Here is a 19,161-nt window from a genome sequence, read left to right on the forward strand (position 1 = left end):
CAGCAAGAGGGATCGCTGCGTAGTGAAAGCAGCGAACCCTCTTGCTGTTCTGGCTTCTGGGATACCTGCATAGCCTGCATTCACTCCCATAAGATGCACACACATTTCCCCTTACTTTTTAGGAGGGAAAAAGTGAGTCTTATAGAGCAAAAAATACGGTATTTCCCCATGTGGCTAAGAATTGGTATGCTGCTAGCTCCCTCCCACTCCCAAAGCTTGTCTGTGTTGGATTCTGCTGTTCCTTATTTGTAGCAGAGCACCCCCAAGTCAATAAGCAGATGTGACAAGCCTCCCTTTCACCCTCTACCAAATCCCTCCCTTGGACCACATGGGTCTCTCTGGAGCCCTGACCTCCTGACGTTCTCTCCACCTCCGTCTGTTCACTGCAACCGTTGCTGACATGTGTGGCATCTCCATCTCCCCCACCGGGATCTTCCTCCTCGCCTCCTTCTCCCTCTTCTGAGTCTTCACTGTCCTCACTATCTGTGCTGCCAAGGCTCCTGCTTAAAATGAAAAGGGGAGGAGGGGAAGAAAGGAAGAGAGATATTTCAGATCATGCGCACAGCAGGCAAGTTTCTCCATCCCAACCCTGTTGGACAAATGGGAGATACTACCCCTCTCTCCGAACCAGAAACACATGAAGCTGCCTCATACTAAGATGGACCATTGAGTCCCTCTAACCCAGTATTCGCCTACTCTGACAGGCAGCAGGTCCTGGGCTCCAACCCCTGCTACGCAAGGTACTTTCCCCTGGAGCAGCCTTTCTCAACCTGGGAGTCCCCCTAGCCAGGAAGCTTGGGATGATGGGAGTTGTAGTCCAACAAATCTGGGGACCCACAGGTTGAGAACCGCTGCCCTGGAGGTTCTGAGGATTCAGCCTGGGTCCTCGCTATACAAAACCTGTATGCTGCCAGACACCCTTCAAGCACTAACTGAAATGCCAGGAGGAGAGAGGAATGAAAGAGACCAGGGCTGTGAAAGAGAACAGTTCTTTTCTTCACAAGGAAATGGAAAGAAAACAATCTGATAGGATAAAGTAATTTGGGGGGCGGGCTATTAAGAGAAATTCCTAGATGCAGCTGATGAAAAGGAAAATTCCTAGATCTAGCTAGCAATGATAGAAAATTCAAGCATAAAGTTCAGGAAGTTAATTTCTGGCAATGCCAAGACTGGCCTCAAAAAGGCCATTGCATTTGGAAATGCTAATGGAGAAGGGGTGCAAAGCAGTGGCTGGCCCAGCTGTTTCGGACAGAAGCTCCCAACCTCCATTATACCATTGGCCATACTAGCTGGGGCTGCTAGCAGTTACAGTTTACCACATCTGAAGGAAAATCCATTGCCTACCCCTCCAATAGGTTCCCAACAAGCTAAAGTACAGAGAGAGAGAGAGAGAGAGAGAGAGAGAGACAGAAAGCAGGAGCTCCACGGGGCTTTTATAAGATGTAGGCAACAAAACAGGATAGGGACGCGGGTGGCGCTGTGGGTAAAAGCCTCAGCGCCTAGGGCTTGCCGATCGAAAGGTCGGCGGTTCGAATCCCCGCGGCGGGGTGCGCTCCCGTTGTTCGGTCCCAGCGCCTGCCAACCTAGCAGTTCGAAAGCACTCCCGGGTGCAAGTAGATAAATAGGGACCGCTTACTAGCGGGAAGGTAAACGGCGTTTCCATGTGCGGCTCTGGCTCGCCAGAGCAGCGATGTCACGCTGGCCACGTGACCCGGAAGTGTCTCCGGACAGCGATGGCCCCCGGCCTCTTGAGTGAGATGGGCGCACAACCCTAGAGTCTGTCAAGACTGGCCCGTACGGGCAGGGGTACCTTTACCTTTAACAAAACAGGGTCTCTCATTCAGTGAGAAAATTCCCACTTGTTGCAAAAAAGAGAAAAAGAATGAAACCAAAAGAGCAGAGACTGTAAAACCCGGCCTTCAGTATTAGAGTTATTAGACTAGGTAAGCGGGGGGGGGGGGGGGGGACGGCAACAGATCCCCCAAAGGAACATATAATTGGCATAAAACAGAGACCATCTTCAGGGGGACAAATAATGGCTGGAAAATAGGAGTGGGGAGAAGCAGACTTAAAAGACTGGCCACGTACATTTAGAAGAGAGAGGCAGATACTGTACACCAATTCATCGCAGTACAGGATTTCATTACTACTAATAATAGTGCTATAAATTATTAAGCAATTTAGGCTGTGCTGAGTACTGTACAAATTACAAATTAGAAACCAGCTAGGCCCTGGCAGAAGGAGAAAAGGCTTTGTAGAAATGAAGCCCTTGTGGGCTTAGGAAAGCCATGAAGTAGCCACCTTATTCCTTGACCGAACAACTTAAAACTAGGTAATAAAGCAGACCTGCGAAAGAAAGAGAAAGCAGCTTCTAGAAGTCCTGCCTAGGCAAGCGGGTGGGAGAGGGCTGCTTCCCCATTTGAGGATGCCCTCTTCCCTATGAGCAGAAAGCCCTATCGCAGCAAGTCTAAAGAGTCCAACTAAAGCAGTCTTCACCAACCTGGTGCCCCCTAGATGTTTGGGGACTACAACTCCCATCAGTCCCAGCCAGCATGGCCGAAGGCTGATTTAAAGAGACAGGACACAAAAAGGGAGGGGAAAGAACAGGATGACAACAACTCAGAAAAGTGCACTTTACACAGGACGTAACAAGACAATGAAAGCTAATTTTATAAGAGTCAAAGCAGGAGAAATATGAGTTCATTGATACTAGTTCATTGGCGAGGAAGGGCCTTCTCTGCAGCGGCTTCCCGTCTGTGGAATGCTCTCCCCAGGGAAGTTCGCCTGGCGCCTTCATTATACGCCTTTAGGCCAGGCAAAAACATTCCTTTTTAACCATGCCTTTGGTTGATCTGACTGACATCCTATGCCCTTTTAAAATGTGTTTTTTTTGGGGGGGGGCTATTGGGTTGTTGTTTTTATTTTTATTATGTATTTTGTGGTTTTATATCTTGATTTTATTCTGTGAACTGCCCTGAGACCCCTGGTTATAGGGCGGCATATAAATTCAATAAATAAATAAATAAACAAAATTAGGGGAAAGAAAAAGGCCTGTACTCTGGTATTTACTGTTGGGGAGTCAGTCAATGTTGCACTTTACCCCCTGCATCTTATTCACTGTTCTGATTGTTTTAACACACTTTAAATTCATGTACACCACCTTAAGGCAGATTGTACCAGGTGGTATATAAATATTTTTTACAAATATTAAATGCATAAAGTGCGCTTGGAAGAAGGTTATGAAAATCAAAGTGAGCACGATGAACACGAAGGAAAATTCTTCTGTGTGAAGGGAGGAAAGTAAGAGCGAAAGGAATCAATTGGCACCTTTAGTCCAAAGCCCATTTGGCCAACCCCAGGAGGGCCGGGAGGTCTTTGGGCAGGGGATCATCTCCTACCTGACTGTGGCAGGCTGTGCCATGCCAGAAGAGACAGCAGCCTCCTTCTCCTGCCAAATGTCCTCCCCGTCTGAACCGTCAGCCTCGTCGTCATCGTCAAACTGCTGGATGCGCTCTTTGTAGCAGATGTCGAAGAGGTTGGAGTTGGGCTGTGAGAAAGGGGTGGAGGAGAGAGATGGATCAGAGCCCAGGCCAGGTGCAGAGGGGAAGCAAAGAGGAGTAAAGCTCTAGAGGAGCGGCTCTTACGCTGTCGTCGTCAGCATTCAAGGAGAAGGTGATGTTGGCCGTCTTGTCAAAGGGAGCACTGGAAGGAAACAAGAGAAGCAGGTCGGAACGTCACTGCATGTGGGCACGGGAAAGGACCAAGGCCTAGTTTGGGAAAGAAGGTAGCACTGAACCTACCGCGAAGCTTTGTTTTCTTGCGGGAGAAGGGATTGCCCCTCCCACTTGCTCCACTAGGCGGGGCCATGCAAATTAAGTTGCTCTTACCTCAAGAGATTGGTGATTGGGGGTGGGGGTGGTGGCATGAGACAGAGACAGCAGATTGCCTAAGGACATCTTAGTTCATATAGAGAGGCGACTTCTCCCCACATGAGCATTTTCACAGATCCGCCTCTCCCACCTGGACAGAATCCCCAAGCCAGCGTGCGCTTTGCCTCTGAACACTTCCCATAAGAAGAACTAGCTTCAGATCCCTTTTCTGTTCCCGGTATTATCTACGTAATGGCAGGGACAGCCATAGCGGCAGCCAGAACTAAAACACCCGTGAGTTGCTGTCAGGAGAGGAGAGGCCACCCAGGCTTCTACCAGCCATAGAATTGTAGAATCTAGGAACCTTTTGCACAATGTGGGGATCAAACCCATGACCTAGAGATTAGGAGTCTCATGCTCTACCAACCGAGCTACCAGTGTTTTTTCCATGCCCTTGTTGTTTTGTCCATCTTATTTCCAAAGGGTTCAGGGCACAAAGCTATACTTTAAAGCACACATACAAGAGGGAAGCTCAATATGTGGGCTTTCACTTCTAGCCTGATCTGCTTGGGTGGTGCACCCTTAACTGGGGAAGAGGTAGGTGGCACTGCACAGATGCGGGGGACGGATGTAGCCCAACACCCCCGCCTGTGGCTGGAGAGGAGCATAGCAGCGTGTTAGGCATTACCTTTTCAGCTGTCGGAAGTGAGCACTGCAGGGCAGATAGGCAGAGAGAGGGAGAGAGGGAGAGAAAGAGAGAGAGAGGCAGACACATGAAATCAGGGGGGCTGGGAAAAGAAAGACTGCCCTGGGGTGGGGTGAGCGAATTCTCCATGTCACCCTAGACTCCCTCTATTGCGCTATTTCAGCCCTTTGGAAAGATGGGATTCATGCTGAAGCTGTTGCCAAAAAGGGGGGAGGGGAGGCAGAGGACAAACTCTTGGGCAATCTTTGCTGAGAACTTTAAATATTTAGATGGTAACAGGACCCAGGAATCCAAGGCACCTTCCTCCTTACCAGGCAAGATGATCTAGTTAGTGAATTGAGCAAAACACGTTTGGAGCCAGAGACTCAGGTGGTAGCTGGGTCTGGAAGAAATCTCATTCTTCCTCCCCAAGAACCAAGTCACCCTTCCATTCCAAATGGCTGGCGGAACCTATCCTGCGCTGCTTGTGGGCTTCTCGGAAGCATCTCAATGGCCAGAAAGGGATGCAGGATGCTGGACAAGAACAGCCTTTGGTCTGACCCACTAGGGCTCTTTTCAGGATCCATTTTTTTTCAATGATCAAAAGAATGGGGGCTTGAGACTAGGCTGGAAATGTCTCCCCTTGCTTCCTGGGCCCTCCACCTGCCTTCTCAAGAGAAGACAAGCAACACTGGCTTACAGACCTCAGCCCCTTGCTCAGGATGAGCCTCTAACATCTCCTATAGGCAGAACTTCAGGACAAGAGGCCACAGACCACATGTCCCTTCCCAGGTCTACGTTGTGCATCTTTCTTACTCCAGGACAAAACGCCCGGCACCAAGTGCCGTGTGCAAGTGCATGCAAATAACATGCGCCCCAGATTTTGCGGCAGGCCAGTGAACAATCTCTTTCTTGTTGGCAAGTACAAATGAGGCCAGGTGTCTCCACGCACTGCCAGCCCGAGCAGGTGCAATCCCATGTGGGGTTATGGACACTTCACCCCATCCAGAGTTCTGACTGTGAGCCCCGCAGGACAAGCATGCTTCCTTGCCGGAACTACGCAGAAACCCCCCTGATGCTGCGTGCTATTGTTCCCACTGGAGGCTATGCTTATTCTCAGCCAAAAGAGCACAGAGCAAGTAAAAAACAAGACAATGACACACAAGCACGTCAAAGGGGAGAGGAAAGGGGAGGCCGTGAACCGAGTCACTAACTTGACGTTCTCTTCTTGCTCGCCAAATTCCTCATCGTTAAAGCCAAAGTGGTCAATGAACGCTGAAGTCATCTGCTGCAGCTGGTAATCTACAAAGGCCTATAAAGAGGAGGAGGAAAAGGAAATGAGGGTAAATGTGAATTACAGTTCAAATGGAAATATGGGGGGGGGGAAGGGTATAGGAAGAGAGAGGAGGAGGAGAAACTTACTAGGCCCAATGGATCTACCTAAATGCTGTATGAGAACACATGAATACAATAGTCATTTCCACCCCCAGAAAAACTCCTAATCCAAATCTGCCAAGTGAACCCTGTTTGAACTCAGCTTACAGGAAGGAGCTCATCCCAAATATCATTTGCTTGATGACAAGCGGCATCTGCCCAGCATTTCGTTTAGCTGTTTCATATTGTATCACTTTGTAACCCACTTTTCTGGGTAAGAGATACAAAGCTGTGTACAAAGCAACTCATGAAGACCACAAAAAAGTACCAAAAGCGGCAACTAGGAGAACAGAATGCCAGGATTCCACATGCAGTAAAGGGGGTGAGGAATGGGGCTGGCAGGATACAAATTAAAGTTTGTGGAGAAGAAAGAAGAAAATCAGGGGAAGCGGCCAAAGCAGGCCTGAGAATTTTAGACCTTGCTCCTGCTTATGGATGGGGAAATTGTTCTAGGTTCCTAAGCAAGCACACAGGTGGGAATGGTTCCAGCCCTGGCAAGACAAGGGGGCACAACTGGAAGGTGCCGCACTTGCCTGCTGCAGGACAGCCTCCTGAGGGAAGCTGAACTCCTTGAGGTCGTTCTCATCATCATCACTTGACGAGTGGAGATTGTGCATGTTAACCTGAAGGAAAGGAAGATGAAGGAATCCATTAAGTGAGTCTTCCAACGGGAATAAAACAAAATAAAGTACAAGGCAAAGACTGAGTGGCCAAGCCCCAGAGAATCAGCTAATAGAACCTACTATTCCCTGTGACCCTCCAGATGTTGACGGACCAACTCCCATCACCCCTGACCATTGGCCATAGGGCTGATGGGAGTTGTAGTTGTTCTACCAATTCCACTGCCGTCAGCCAAGCTAAGCATTTTGGCAGACTCTGGCCAGCTGGAAAAGCAGCCCTTTAACCAAAAAACAAGTGCTTAACTCTGGAGCCCCAAAGCTCATTTTTCCAATGGCAGTGGTAAAACCTAGTACATGTGGCATGTGACAGTAACAGAGAGCGCTCCGATGGATGCAGAAAGAAAGGGGACCGTTTTCCCATTCTCTTGTAGTACCTTTTCCAGAACCCTGCCAACCATTTTATAATCAGGAGTGGCTGGAGCGTAAGACACAAAGAGAGGGGACTCACAAGGTCCACAGTGTTCTTCTTGTTAGTCTCCGACAAGGGCCCTGAGACAAACTTCTCCCACTGCTCCTGTTCCTCCTCAGGCAGCTCTGCAAAGGTGGGTGAGATGGCAGGTGGGTGAGATGGCAGAAGGACCTTACTTTATGATACACATTGTGGTAGCAAGTGGAGATGGCAAAATACAAGAGGGAGCGGCCACACACGAATGATAGCTTCAAGTCAAGGAACACCTCCCATCAACCAGAAGAAATCTCCATTCCCTTTCCCCAGCTGTCACCCACCAGTTCCCTTTCTCTCTTCTTACCAAGACCAAGATCAGCAGAGGACCTTAGCTACCCTAGTTTGGGGGAATTTGGGATGAAAAGCAGTATAAAAATAAACCACCCTCTGGATCCAATAAGTTAATAAATCATTATGAAAGCTCACAGCAAGTGGAATTATGCGAGCAGTTAAACATTACTTTAGCCAATTACATTTGCTTCATTTGACAAATTCTCTTCAGGGTGCTCACTTCAATGTTCCACCACAGGTTGGCTTGATCTCTTCCAAATGTGTGCAAAGCAGTAGCTGTCACTGAGTGAGGTCAAGCTCATTCACCATGTGTGAGCTGCCCAAATCCATTCCAAGCACATGAAATTTTGTTTAACATTACTTCCTGTTCCAAGAGAAGGTATAAGGGGAGAGGGACAGGATTTCATGTCTTTGAAATGGAAGCTCAACCCCACTCCTGAAATAATAGGGTCAGGTTGTGCTGGCCGGGGCTAATGGGGGCATCAGATTGAAGAAGGCTGCAACAGTTTATGAAATGGTTTACGAGGTGTTTTTCCAGAAAGCCCCCCTCCCCCAAACTGCTACTGCCTTTGAACATAAAGTTTCTATATATAAGCTACCATGGCTAGCAGCCATTGACAGAGCTCTACTTCATGGATCAGTCTAACAATTCCCTTTTAAAGTCATCTAGGATCAGACCAAATATCTGTCTAGGAGAAATGCTTGCAATGGATGAAGTGGACTCTGATGCAGAAAAGCTTATGGCATGATAGATTTGTTTAGTCTTCAAAATGCCACAAGCCTCTTTTATAAGTATGGATGGTATGAGATCAGCAATTGCATACTAGGAACTATGGGGGGGGGGGAGGATTTTACATTCTTCCATGAGGTAAAAATAACAGAGCAAGCCATCAGGCCTTCTGTCTGCCCTCCCCATCTTCCCAATACAGACACAAGCAAGTGGTGTCAACAGAAAAAGGAAAGCCCATCAGTTTTTCATGATTTTGACATGAATGCCTCTTATGGGCCCAAAACAATAAAAGCACTTTGTTACAACTACTGAGCCATGAAGACAGGATCAGGTACCATGTTGAGCACTGGACTCTATTTCTGCAGAGATTCAGGTTCAAGTTCCCTTTCAGCCATGAAGCTTGTTGGCTGAACTTAGACCAGCCACTCTCTCTCAGTCTAACCCACCGTACAGGGATGCTGTAAGGATAACATGGGGCTGGGAGCAGGCACCACATATACCGCCTTCAACTCCTTGGATAAAAATGTAGCAACCATTTCCAACTTGGGTTTCCAGCCATATGAACAAATAAGCTGCCCCACAAGGTTCATTTAGCAGAACTCGCACACAATCGATGTGCTAGCCCTGACTTTCTCCCTGCCTCCCAAAAAAACTCTAATTTCCCAGTCTCCAATGAATATGAATGCAGATTTCCAAACCTAAACAAATACACACCCATGGTATGAACATTTGCAGAATTATATAAACCCATTTTTCTTTAACTTGGGTTCTTAAGGCTGAAGAATAGACCTAGAAAGGCAATGATCTCCAGCTCCTGCTCAGATGGAAACTCCCTTTATAAACAGCACATCCTACCCCAGACTCAGCGGCATTCCAGCACAGAGATGAGCCCCCTATTTCTCCCACCAGAAAAGGCGAGCAGTGGAATTCCCAGAATGCTTCCATGAGCCAAAGAGCTTATGCTTCAAGCCTTCAAGGATCATTTGAGCGGACCCTATGTAAGGCACATGACCCTGACCCCCGCCCCCTGGAGCTGCCAAACCCATTACCTTTCAAGAGCTGCTTGATAAGGGTGGAGTGGGGCCACTTCTCTGAGGCTTGAGCTAAGGCATTGGCAATGCGGGTAAGGTGCCCCATGTAGCCCTTGCGTCTTCCCCCATCAGACCTGCAACAGAAGATGGGAGAGGATGGAGACTCATGGTTCCTGCAGGCCATGTCCCTTAGGAAATGAAAGGCACAGGTGGAATGACAGAGGAATGGGAGGCTTTAGAGTCTGTATGGCCTTTGTAGGTTGAAGCTGGACAAACTGGCTTGATTATGCATAAGGGATGACCAGAAGGAACAGTCAGACTATTGCCCTGAACTGTAGAATGGATTGATCTCAGCACACTCCCACAGAAGACTAGAGGTTGTTGGAAGGAGTTACAGCAGCATGCACACACACACACACACACACACACACACACACACACTTTTTTTAACAAGCAGTAGCAGGATTATTCCAGGTGCATGGAGGAGTAAAAGTATCCTGATCAGGAGGTCAGGACCTTAAAGAATGGAAGACGCTAGCAAGCACCCCATGAAACACTATGAGCCAAAAGAGCCTTGAAGGACAGACCACCCGAACCAGATATTTTGAACTACAATTCCCATAACCCCTTACCACTGGCCAGGCTGGCTTGGGCTGAAAGGGAGTGGGGTTGGAGGGTGCCAGGCTGAGGAAGGCTGCATCAGGGAATGAGCAGAAAGAACTCCAGGAAAAAGGGGGCACAGAAAGAGTGGGTCTGCCCACCCCAGTGTTATGTGGCATTATAATGCACTCCTAAAATTGCTGAATGCCATGGTTTGGAGATTCTGTATTCTGGAATCTTAGATTGCCATTGACGTCTGGGTCAACCCAGGGTACTGGGTTTCTTCCAGGGGAGAGGGTTCGAGACCAGGGAAGATGGGGAGAGGAAAATCCAACCAAGACACCCCAGTACTCACTGTGATAGCTCATTTTCTTCCCAGGCAGACAAGATTCTTTGGATTAAGCGACACTTCTGCAGCAACTGCAGGGAGGAGCACAAAGGGGCTCATCACATAAGGGATGCCGGACCATCAACACCTCATTTCACTAAGAATGATAGGATTCCAGTTTCTTAACAAGAACCCAAAAGGTTTCAAGCTTGCAGTTTAAAAGATTTCTGCTCCTCACTGGTGTACAGTAAAATCTAGACAAGTGTTGGTGGTTTCTGCTAAAACCGAAGAAAACTACAGATAGAAGATTCTGGATGTCAAACAGTGGGAGCCTTTCCCAGCTAGTCCATTCCCAAGGCGGGTTACAATCCAGTTAATATCAACTAAGCCCAGACAACCACTTTCAACCCTATTCTGCTCACTGTAGTTTTCTTAGCCATGAAAACTGGCTTGATCCTCAATTCTTATCTCCCACTTTTCACGTGGGATCACAACCTTCTGCTCCTTTCTTCAACAATTCATGCCCCAACCCATACAGAGAGCTTGAAACCAAGGGTACCCCACAACCAAAACCTACATGTTGGATGACAGGGTTCTCTGGGAGGGGCTCTGAGTGGTTCTCAATGGTCTCATCCCCAGCATGGGAAGTGAAAACATTGCTAAGGCAGGCCTCCACCTGAGCGTGCAAGAAGTTGTTATATGTGTACTTGAAGTAGAGGTCCTGGCAGAAAGAGAGAGAAGGAGAACGAATGAGTGATTAAATAAATATAGTCAATCAGCACTTTATATTGTCTAAATCGTACGACTGATTACATTCACCCAAATTAAGAATTGGCCACTCTTTGAAATACCTCTGTCACACACAAAAACCAGTGTTGTAAACTTGAAAATGTTAAACCACCAGTAACATTAAATCAGTTAAAACATGTTTTCATCAGTAAGAAAAGAAACCCCCTCCCGCAATTAACTGGGCAGATTTGTTTTTATTTCTTGTACTATGACTTTGAATCTGTCAACTAAGAATACTGAAATTAGGCAATCTCCCTAGAATTTTTTTGCAGCAGCTTCTTTCTAAAACACAACTTTGTTGTTATTTATCATTTCAGGACAAGTCTTTTTTTTTAATGCTAGGGCTTGGTATTGTCCATCAAACTAATACTGCAAAGACAACATGCTTTCCAGAAGTATTGCTCTTCCTCCCCACCCCTGATAAAACAAAAGAACCTAACAAACTTTTCCAGCTCCTAGAAACGTATGCCTATGTTACCCTGGGAGAGGAGTGTCTGAGGCAACAGCCAGCGGGTGCCCTGCTGCTACTCACCAACATTGTGTCGAGGGCCCCGAGCTCTATGATCTCATCCTGCAGTGCCGCATTGTTGGTGCCCAAGGAGCTGGCCAGCAGCTTCACCACGTGCAGGCGCGTGTTGCCCAACGGAGGGTCCAAGATCCCCCACGTCGTCTGCAGGGACTCTTTCTGCCAGAGGGAGAGGGCAAGGAGAGAGAGCATTCCAGGTCGATCACAAGCCCCGATTAATAATAATAATAATAAATTTTATTTATACCCCGCCCTCCCCAGCCAAAGCTGGGCTCAGGGCGGCTAACAACAATCAAAATAATCCAACATTCTAAAAACCTTTCATTATAAAAATTAATTAAAATCCAATTGATGGCAACCATTAAGCAAGATTCTGTGCAGATTGCCAGAGGAGGGGGTCAGGCTGTGCCCTGACCAAAGGCCTGGTGGAACAGCTCTGTCTTACAGGCCCTGCGGAAAGATGCCAGGTCCCGCAGGGCCCTAGTCTCTTGTGACAGAGCGTTCCACCAGATCGGAGCCACAGCCGAGAAAGCCCTGGCTCTAGTTGAGGCCAGCCTAACCTCTCTGTGGCCTGGGATCTTCAGGATATTTTTATTTGCAGACCGTAAGTTCTTCTGTGGGACATACCAGGAGAGGCGGTCCCCTAGGTACGAGGGTCCTACCTCAACACTCCCTTCCCACCTCACTGCTGGGCTGGGCCAGAGAAGGGACTCCAACCGCCGAGAGAGGATAAATTCAGGATAAACTATAACCATGGAATTTTTAGATTCTGCCCCCTTGCCTATAATGAGCCCAACCTGGTAGCCTTCAGATGGTCATGGGTTACAAACCCCCCAGCTGTGCTGGCTGGAGCTGATGGGAGTTTTAGTACATAACCATCTGGGGGGGCACCAGGTTGGGGGAGGCTGTTTGAGGGCACTGTCTTGAGGATCCCACACCAGACAGAGGGGTTTGGACCCTTTGCACCCACAGAATACTATTAACTCTTGCAGTGGCCCTAAGGCCAAGCATGCTGCTGGAATCCCCCCAGCGTTTCCATGCCATCGAAGCAAGGGCACACACAAACCAACCTTTGGTGGGTCAAGCAGCAGCTGGTGAAGCTCCCTGAGACGCTGTTTGATGGCAAGCAGAGTGCCCAGACTGGCTTGGCTTGAAGCCACTTCACAGTTGGGCCCGGTCATCTCCATCTGCCCCTCCAGGTTGCAGTAAAAGCCCCCCATGCCGCCCAGCTCTGTCCTGCAAAGAAGAACAAGAGCAACCAGCATGTCTCAACATCCAGATCTAAGGGCTTCCGCAAAGGACAAATCTCGGCTACCTCAATTCTATGCCAGGGAAATTCAAATTGTTTGAATATATTATGCCAATCAAGTCAGGTGTTGTGCATTGTGCTTTGAATCCTTTTCTCCTCCTTTGGCGCAATCCATTTTGCTTCCTGGATTCATGTTGTTGGAGGGGGCTGGGACTACTTGAGGGGAAAAGGTGGCATTTATTTTTAAGACTTGGGAGTAGCGAAAGGGAAAACGCATTTAGTGAAATATATGGATGGCCAACAGGATCAGGAAATCATTTCCAAAGCCAAGAGCTAGGCGACAGATCCTGAAGCCCTGACCTCCCTACACAGCTGCATCCAGATTTACTGGAGATTTTTTTAAAGACCTGGCATATCTGTTTTGACCACAACCTTCAGGGGCTTAGGTGTTTTTGTTTTTAAAGGGGGAAAGTGGATATCAGGATGCAACACTGCTGTACTGCAAACAGGATGCACCTGTTGCATTACAACCTCTGCCTGTGCGTGTATAAGACCCACCCAACACACCTGGGTCTGCGCGGCTCCAAGAGGGTCAGCAAGACCTGGATCCCATTGACAATGACAGACTCGCTCCGTTCTCCATCCAGCATATTGCTTAGCAGCTGCTCAATCGTCTCCTGCCTTGACACGAACAAGAATTGAAACTGGTTATTAAAATGGCTTGACACTCTCAGACACTGCTTCTGCGGTGTGTTTTTTTAAACTTAGCAACGGCACAAGTATATGATAAAAAAGAAAAATGTAATAGCAACCCACAACAACTTGGAAGGAGGTGAGACCCATCTGATATTCACAGTCACATCCTTGTCAGAGGCAAGGGCCCCCCAAGTTTGTGATAAGCGGATTGTTGCACCTCAGCACCAGGTGAGGCATTGCTGTATAGCAAGCAGGTCTAGAAGCAAGGCTGGGCCGGTTTAAAGAGGTAAATTATGGAATGCTGACTGTAATAGTCTTGCTGAATAAATTTAAACAACATTCCATTAATTAATATTTTTTTAATTTTTTTTTAAAAACTACACCCCACTTTCACCATCTAGATGTCAAAGTGGTTTCCAAAGATCAAAATACACATTATACAAAATCTAAATAAGAAAACGAACCTCAAAAATTAAAAAAACCTCCGAAATACAAAGGTTTTACTCCATGTGGGTTAGTTTAAGTCCACATGCCCACCAAAATAAATATGAAAAACATTTATAACTGAAAATGCAGTCTGGAATTCAATATCAGAAGAATCTTGACAAGCAGATGAGAGTTACACCCCCCCCCTTTTTCTAAATTTTTATCGGTGTTAGTTGAGACAACCCTTATGCCTGGCCTAAGGTTCTCTCTTATTCCCTACTGCCAGTGCTACCACTGGCTTGGTACTCACTTCTCCAGTGTAGCCAGTAGCTGGTCGGGCTCAGGACTGTCCTGGATTGGGATCATCTGCTCACGGCTCAGCCGGATAATGTCACACAAGGACTGTGAAGCATTGGAATGCTGCTGTGTAGCAGGGAGAAGGAGAGAAAATGAATTAATTCTAGAGGAAGCAATACTTTGACACACTTGGAGACTGTGGGTTGTATCAAATGCTCGCCCTGCTCAGAGTAGACCCATTAAACCTGACTAACTAAGGTTCATTAGCATCAGTCGGTTTACAATGAGTACACCGTAATTGGATACAACCCCATATTTAACCGATCACACTTTCCCTTTGGATCCTGTCCTCCCACAGGATTACCCTTGAAACTAAAGACAGGTATGCAGTCTATTTAGCTGCCCTCCATCGCCTTAAAGCCCAGGGTTACATGCCACCTTGTCTTACTTGCAATCTGAGAATAATCATTGGAAGGTGCTCAAACTTCAGTAATTTTATTTGCTGAAAACATTTCCTATTCCCGCCTTACAGTTCCAATACAGCTCACAATATAAACCACAAGACAAATGTATTAAGGACAGCAAACAATAGAAACCTCATCAACACCAGACACCTCAAAACAAAGAGCAAGCCTAGCAAGGAACTGTCATCAGCAGGAAGGTCTTGAGAGTATAAAATAGTTCTTGCCTGGCACCAAAAAGCAAAGCGTATAGGAGCCAAATGAACCTTTCTGGGAAGAGCACTCCAAAGATAGGGTGCCAGCACGGAAAAGACTCTGCATCTTTGTTGATACCTGTCTAAGCTCTGATGGAGGGGCCCTCCCACTATAAGCTAAATCTAATGAGCACATTCTACAGATAATCTGGTGCCAAGCTGTTTATGGCATTATAGGCCAAAGCTTATACCTTATTTCCCAGTGTGCTTCCAAATAGAATTTAGCACCAGTCTTTCAAAAACAAAACAAAAATGTGGAAGGCTCACTTAGTCACCTTGCTACTGTATTTTGGACCAGCTTATGTTCCTGAGCAGTTTATTTCCATAGCAGAAGGACATTTGAAGGTTTAGAGCATGATTGTAGACCACCCTTCTCCCATCTGCAAAAGGGATGCTTCACCTTTCTGCACAATTGGATAGACTGCTCCTGAATCCTCACAGAGGATGGCGTCATGCTCCTTCTTTAATAACTTAAATGCTGTAAAATCTCCAGATACCATGTTTAGAACACGATATGACCAAGGCATGCATAAGTGGCACTGGTCTGCTTGATTTTGAATACAAGTCGGGGTTGGTTTCACTAAGCTCGACTTTGAAATAATCATCATCACAAACCGCAAGACACTAAGGCTGCAATCTTAGACACATTTGTTTGGGAGAAAAATCCCACTAAATGCAATGGGAGGAAATATGCATGGGACTAGGCTGCATGAAATACACCTGTTGAATTCCACCACAAGCAGTCTAGCATGTTTGGCTCCTACTGCGATCAGCTAACAGAAAGAAGTTCAAAGCCCTGACCACCCACCCACCCCACACAAAAACATACATCCTTTCCAATGGAGGGCAGAAGAGCCTCAGGACACACTTAATACTTACATTGTCATCTTTTGAAGGGTCGATCATCCCAATGAGCCTCTGCACAATCTTCTCCTCATTAAGCCACTTTTGATTGAGGGGAAGGGGTGAAATGAACATGGATGGAAAGGTTAAGCAAATATATTTCACTCCTGTTCCAGTTACCAACCAAAACCTCCCAGGGACAGAAGATTGCACTCATATGCATTCAATTTTATCTTACAGTGCTGACCTCTGTGCCCCATTGTTTCTCTAAAGGGTCAACCAATATCCTTGGAATCTTATTGGTAAATGCCATGCAATTTGTGGACTTTGGAAGCCCTCAAAACACAAGACCTTCAAATGAGGATGCTGTGAGAGTCAAGCTTCCCAACTTAGGGTTGACTATTCTACAGAACAGGAGTATTCTGAAATCAGGTATGTATCCACATAGCCCCTATGAGAACACCAGAGGTCAGTCCAGAGGTATAGAGTGGGGAGTCATTTTGAAGGGTGGCACCTCGAATTCCAGAACAGATGGCTGGTTGTTCAATAAGGAAACATGGACTAAATTTGCTTTATCACCTTTCAACAAAAAAGGGCAAACCTCAATTTGAGTAGCTGATTCTGCTGTTTCTCTTACACCGCTTATCCAGATAAGCAAACTAGAACCCACAAGAACAGTAAACTGAATGTGCCCCAAACACCAGCATTTCTAAGATTCACATCAGGGACACTTCGGGAAATAATGAAGATATTCTCCAGCTAAGCCTACTGAACTGCAGATCTTTCCCTTCTAATTGTTCCAGTGAATAGGGCAAATATGTTTCTAAAACCTTTCATTCTGCGAATGATGAAACTTTCAAACACAACGATTGAGGACTGAATGTGAAATTGTGCTGCTTGCCATTTCAAGAAAGAGGAAGGAAGGTGAGACAGTTAGGAGTGCCTACAGGAGGACCCTTACATTGAACACGTCTTGTCTGAGCTGTGGCTGCTCCACACAGGTGAGGAGCCGCAACAGGAGGTCCATGATGGCCGAGGTACCGATGTGGCATAGCAGCAGGTTGACAAAATCATCCTTCTTGCGCAGGAAGGCAACTATCTGGAAGACAGCAGAGCAAATGAGTGGGGTGGAAGGGATGAGACGTGAAGGAAAGGAAAGGAGAGGTCATCTCAAGTAAGCTTGCACAGTGTTGTGATGACACTGGAATCAAACCTTGGAACAGAAAGGAGATATGGTATACATTTCTTATGAGACAATTGGGTTCAAGTTCCTTAAATAGGTAAAGGCCGTATTGGACATCTGTCTCATCATTAGGTTTTCAAATTTTTACAAGATTGTTGTGGTGCAACGGTTAGAGTAGGGGTAGGCAACATGGTGCCTTCCAGATTTTGTTAGACTACAACTCCTATCAGCCCCAGTCAACAAAGCCAGACAGTCAAAGATGATGGGATGTAGTCCAGGTGTTGCTGGATGGCATGGTTATTAGCTATCCCTGAGTTAGGCCGTTCCTGGGTTAAAGCGTCTGACTAGGACTGGGGAGGGAGTTCAAGTTCCCACTCAGCAGTAAAGCTCACTAGAGGATCTTGGGTCACTCACTGTCAGCCTGACTTAACTTACAGGGTTGTATTGAGGACAAATGGGGGGCGGGGAAGAGAGAAAAAGAACATGTGCAATCTTAAACTCCTTGTAAGAAGAGCAAGATACAGAAACAATAAATACAGAAATACTGTTAGCCAATTTAAGTTTCTTCAGAAAGAGAAAGGAAGGTCAAGTCTGTTTATTTTTTAAAAATAAAACAATCTGAGCAGATACTTTTGGCATCATAAGGACTAAAAAAAAACTTGCTTGGCTACAGAACTTGGTGGGTGACCATGGGATAGTAACTCACCCAACATAAATCATGAGAAGGCCATGAAGATAGAAAGGAACACACACCATGTATGCTACCCTGAGATTCTGTGAGGAAGGCAGCATAGAGTATACAAATGGTTTTTAATTAATGTATACCAGAAGTATTAAGAACAGAGGAGCAGCCCAGCTGAATCAGACTGAAGGCCCATGTAGTCCAGGATCCTATTTTGCAAGCTGATCAACCAGATGCACCTCAAAATTCACTAGCTTGAAAAGCCCAATATTGATACTTATTTCTGACATGCTTCAAGTCACCATGAGATTATTTTGCGGCATCATTTTCACATGATCAATACTAATTCAGGGTGCATCTTTGTATGGTGACAGCTAGTATTTAGCACATCAGGGATTCTGAATAAAAGCTTGAGAGTCAATAGGCTCCCCCATGTGGACTACATCAAGTGTTGCCACATGAGGATGTAGCAGTTAGAAAATATTCATCACGTATTTCCTAATGAGCTCACTTGCCAGGGCTTCTGTAAGTTGTTCAGGAGGACCTAATGAGCATTCTCAGGAGTAAGTTCCCTGACCCACATGAAGCCATTTAGGGGACAGGGACATTTAATCAAAATATTTAAAGGCTGCCTTTTGCTAGAGCATCATTTAAAAACTCACACTACAAATTTAAGGCAGTAGTATTAGCAATCTTTTAAAAACATGGAAGAGTTAAAACTGGCATGGCGCCCAACTGAGATGAGCCCATGCAAAGATACCTGATCAGTCTTGCGGTTGATAAGAATCCCCATGACCTTGCTGAAGAAGCTAGCCAGCAGCGGATTGAGGATACCTCCAGTCTGCAGGAAGCCGTAGAGGCGCCGCAAGAGAGACTCGTCCTCCCCCAATGCGTCGTTTATCTGGGTGACGTCTGATGTCAGGATCTCACACGACACACTTGGATACCTATAAGAGAGAGAATTTTAAAAAAGCAAATACACAACTAGACCTGCTGCATAATCATCTCTACCAGCCTCTTCCTTTTGAGTGAACGTTGTGTGGCTGTGCTGGCCCACCTGCCAGGCAAAATCTATCAGTATCTCCAAAACAAGAGATACCTACCATATTTGTGTTTTAGTTTAGGGCAAAATAATGTTCTGCAGCAAGATAATCCCAAATTCAGCCCCATGAAAAGCCAGTTCTTACAATCTGTATGCAATATTTCTGGAGGTCAGGAAGATTTCCTTATTCCACATACTTTATTCTATTTATTCAAGTCAGAGAGAGAGGACCAGGGCGAATACAGGGCTTTGGCCCATCAATCACTGAAAAGGTGTCAATTCCCTTCTTTGGTTACTGAAATTTTAGCAGGCACTGACCAGGTACCGTATTTTTCGCCCTATAAGGCGCACTGGCCCATAGGACGCACCTCCCACAGAACAGGCTGCTGCCCGCAAGCCTTGCGAGCCCGCGGGAACTCCCTCCGGGCGCGCAAGGCTTGCGGACACTTGCCCGAAGCACGGGGCGTCCTCCGGAGGGCGCCCCATGCTTCGTGCTGCAGGCTGCCGCCCCAAGCCTTGCGAGCCCGGCGGGACCTCCCCCCGGGCGCGCAAGGCTTGCAGATAGCTTCCTGAAGCGTGGAGAGCGAGAGGGGTCTATGCACACTGACGCCTCCCGCTCT

The 19,161-nt window shown here is 46.8% G+C and overlaps 1 protein-coding gene across 1 annotated transcript in view; it reads right to left on the reverse strand.

The window, feature by feature from the left end:
• The window catches only part of PPP6R1 (protein phosphatase 6 regulatory subunit 1), a 49,517-nt gene that overhangs the window by 6,367 nt on the left and 23,989 nt on the right, over positions 1 to 19,161 (reverse strand). Inside the window, exons 3-18 of the mRNA XM_083409528.1 lie at positions 18,260 to 18,446; positions 16,596 to 16,733; positions 15,671 to 15,736; positions 14,090 to 14,202; positions 13,225 to 13,338; positions 12,479 to 12,644; positions 11,415 to 11,567; positions 10,671 to 10,814; positions 10,121 to 10,185; positions 9,184 to 9,299; positions 7,117 to 7,202; positions 6,522 to 6,611; positions 5,769 to 5,866; positions 3,645 to 3,702; positions 3,399 to 3,547; positions 158 to 500 (exon numbers count right to left, since the gene is read on the reverse strand). Coding sequence (XP_083265654.1) covers positions 158 to 500; positions 3,399 to 3,547; positions 3,645 to 3,702; positions 5,769 to 5,866; positions 6,522 to 6,611; positions 7,117 to 7,202; positions 9,184 to 9,299; positions 10,121 to 10,185; positions 10,671 to 10,814; positions 11,415 to 11,567; positions 12,479 to 12,644; positions 13,225 to 13,338; positions 14,090 to 14,202; positions 15,671 to 15,736; positions 16,596 to 16,733; positions 18,260 to 18,446 — 2,086 coding nt within the window. The remainder of the gene's footprint in view (positions 1 to 157; positions 501 to 3,398; positions 3,548 to 3,644; positions 3,703 to 5,768; positions 5,867 to 6,521; positions 6,612 to 7,116; positions 7,203 to 9,183; positions 9,300 to 10,120; positions 10,186 to 10,670; positions 10,815 to 11,414; positions 11,568 to 12,478; positions 12,645 to 13,224; positions 13,339 to 14,089; positions 14,203 to 15,670; positions 15,737 to 16,595; positions 16,734 to 18,259; positions 18,447 to 19,161) is intronic.

This window comes from Podarcis tiliguerta (genome assembly GCF_965153285.1).
Source record: "Podarcis tiliguerta genome assembly, chromosome: 13".
NCBI classification, from domain to species: domain Eukaryota; kingdom Metazoa; phylum Chordata; class Lepidosauria; order Squamata; family Lacertidae; genus Podarcis; species Podarcis tiliguerta.